Consider the following 2,991-nt stretch of genomic DNA (forward strand, 5'->3'; position numbering starts at 1 on the left):
CATGGGGGGGCAATGTAACAGTCAATCCCACTATTCATTGGTAAAAGAGTAGCCCAAGGGTTGGCAGTGGGTGGTGATGACTAACTGCCTTCTCTCTAGTCTTACACTGTTAAATTAGGGACGGCTAGCGCAGATAGCCCTCATGTAGCTTTGCGTGAAATTCATAACAAACAAACATTTCAACTACTTATGAGAGATGACTTAATTTAAGTAAGTCTGACATTTGGTTGTTTGATACAACTGACGAGTGGAAAATGTGTCATTTTCAGTGTACAGTTAAGCAGTTTTCACCTGCTTTAGCACATGAGTATGGACTTGTACAGTCCAGAACTCCATTTTAAGTTGCATGATAGTTACATTGTTTATATCAATCAACGAAATTATCTACGATTATTTATTATTTAGTTTTATTGCTCAGTGGTTTTTGTAGGAAGCCCATTAGTTATAGTATTTTTAATAACAATACAATAACTTATTGTAATGTTTCCACTTGATAAATATTAAGCCAGTGCAGTAAGCTTTATTTTTTAAGTATCTGATGTTAATCGGTCCTGGATAACCAATAATTCCTTCCTGGAAAGTACGCGAATCGTGTTGCACAGATTTGATAACATCTGGTGACCTTGTTGAATCTGACACTTCTTGTATGATATTTAGAAAAATGAAAAGTTAAGAACAAATTTGTTGTTTACTGATTTTGATCAGTTTCGGTGTATGAATATATTTAACTCTTATTCTGACTATTTATTGGTAGGCAACAAACCTGGGAAATTCAAGGATTTAGTAAAGGAAGTCAAAAGATTGGGAAATCCTTTTTTTTTCTTATATTAAAACTTGCACATGCTCACCAAAATTACCACTTATCCTTATATTTCATAGTTGTCTGAAGCAGTTATATTTCTTAGCTTTGGAATATTTAACATGTGATTGCATAGTATCCTTGTTTAAAAAATCGTATTATTGGGTGTTTCAAAGTAATAATGGTCAGCACTCAAAACGGATCTGCTGCCTTGGAGCTAATGTAGAAATCGAATACTTGCGATAATTTATAACAACACCAGATGGCATGTGTGATAACCTGAATGTTAAATTGTCAAGATGTCATGTACACACACACACAGTTTCAGGTCTAAAAAAATCCTGGACTTGTATCTAAAATGTGGGAGAAGTTGAGAAACAATTTGAAGAAGAAAATGGTCACCTTATTGTAACCAAAGACCACAAGTAAAAATGAATTTCTAAGTATAATGACACTTGCAATAGAAAACGGACATGAAAGGGCACTAGAATATAATGTTTATCCTTTTGTAACCATGTAATGATGTGTATTATTTAGATAAGATTCATCACCATTTATAGTGGTTTTATGATTCTTTTCCATATACATATATATTCTTTTATTATTAGATGAATTTCTCACCACATAATTTCCTCTCAGGTTCATCTTCAGATCACGCATGTAATGAGTTCAAAAAAGACTCTACAAAACTAAAAGATATTCCAGCTGTTAAATTGAAAGGTCAGCAGGGTACATTGTCACCCAGAAGTGGTCCATCCAGGTCAAGTTCTCATGGCAAAGCCATTCAGGGAAAAGTTACACCTTCCAGGCAGAAAGAAAAACAACAAACACTATCACCCAAGAAATTATCCAAATCAACTTCCAGAGAATCTACCCCAAGTCTGACGCCCTTGAAGAGGAAAAGTCCAGGGTCTCCATCTCCTAAAAGGGTGAAACACAAGTCATCACCATCAACTAGTGAACAGGATATACTAGCTAACAAGCTTTCAAAAGTATTTAGTATTTTAAATGACATAATAAAAAGAAATTATCAAGCAAGAGCAAATTTTTAGGTTTTTTGATAGTACTAGGAAAAGCTTTAGTTTTTACTTGCTTTCCGTAACAGTGATCTGGTTTCTGTTTGTCATAATTAGGTTAGTGGAATCAAATCCAAAGATGAATTTATAAAAAGTACATGAGTATAAATGCAAGGTTAGTGCTGTAAAACAGTGCACGTGAGTCTTCACAATTTCTAAGAACTAGTTTCTGAATGATGCAAGTTCACTGTCACACAATTTATACATCACACACCTGCCTTATGAAAAACAAACAGGCCAGTGTGTGAAAAGCAGGCTCGTCATAAAGATAGTCAGTTTAACAGAGGTATGAATTTGATATTTTCTCCATGACAAAATAACACACTGCTTTTGCCTTATCATGCATTTTTTTCCATGTATATTTGGTGATGGATAAACAATTTTCTTCACCTTTTGTTACATTAAATTTCATCTCTGTTTTAGTAATTTTTTCCATAAAAAAGTTATAAATATTCCAACATTTAAATAGATACTTCATCAAACTAAAAATTTCAGAGGCAGTAAAAACACGAACTCAAAATGAAGGCATTGCTAGCCTTTTTTTTTTCATCTAAAATTTTGTCTAAAGAAAATCTGTCCCACGCTGTAAATTTATTATAACTGTAGTTATATATATGTTATTGCTTTAATTGTACATTATAATGTCGAAAACAATGTCAGTAAAAGAAAAACTATTGGCAAATTTGCACAAAAATGGTTTCATAATTAAATGTAGTTAAAAAGTAATTTTAAAAAATCATATTTTGTAAATTGATAAGACTAGGATTTTTTTTTAAAAGATCGACCATTTGCATTGGTACCATTTTTAATGCTGAATGTCTATTTAAATAGATAATAATTCTTACTATACCAGTTACTGTGTAACAATTTAGATTCAAACAACTATTTCAGCCTTTTTTTTTTTCCTATTCATAAAAGTCTAAGTAATCCACAATTATATATTTTTACCATAACCATTACATCTATCTGGGCCCAGCATGGCCAGGTGGTTAGGGCGCTCAACTCGCAATCTGAGGGTCGTGGATTCAAATCCCCATCACACCAAACATGCTCGCCCTTTCAGCTGCAGGGGCATTATAAGGAGACGGTTAATCCAACAATTCGTTGGTAAAAGAG

General features: G+C 33.1%; 1 protein-coding gene across 1 annotated transcript in view; it reads left to right on the top strand.

Annotated features, from left to right (window-relative positions):
• Window positions 1-1,407: 1,407 nt before the first annotated feature.
• Window positions 1,408-2,991, top strand: part of LOC106469502 — a 31,220-nt gene continuing 29,636 nt past the window's right edge. Inside the window, exon 1 of the mRNA XM_022398041.1 lies at window positions 1,408-1,791. Within this exon, the coding sequence (XP_022253749.1) occupies window positions 1,408-1,791 (384 nt within the window). The remainder of the gene's footprint in view (window positions 1,792-2,991) is intronic.

This window comes from Limulus polyphemus, unplaced genomic scaffold (assembly GCF_000517525.1).
Source record: "Limulus polyphemus unplaced genomic scaffold, Limulus_polyphemus-2.1.2 Scaffold3517, whole genome shotgun sequence".
NCBI lineage: Eukaryota > Metazoa > Arthropoda > Merostomata > Xiphosura > Limulidae > Limulus > Limulus polyphemus.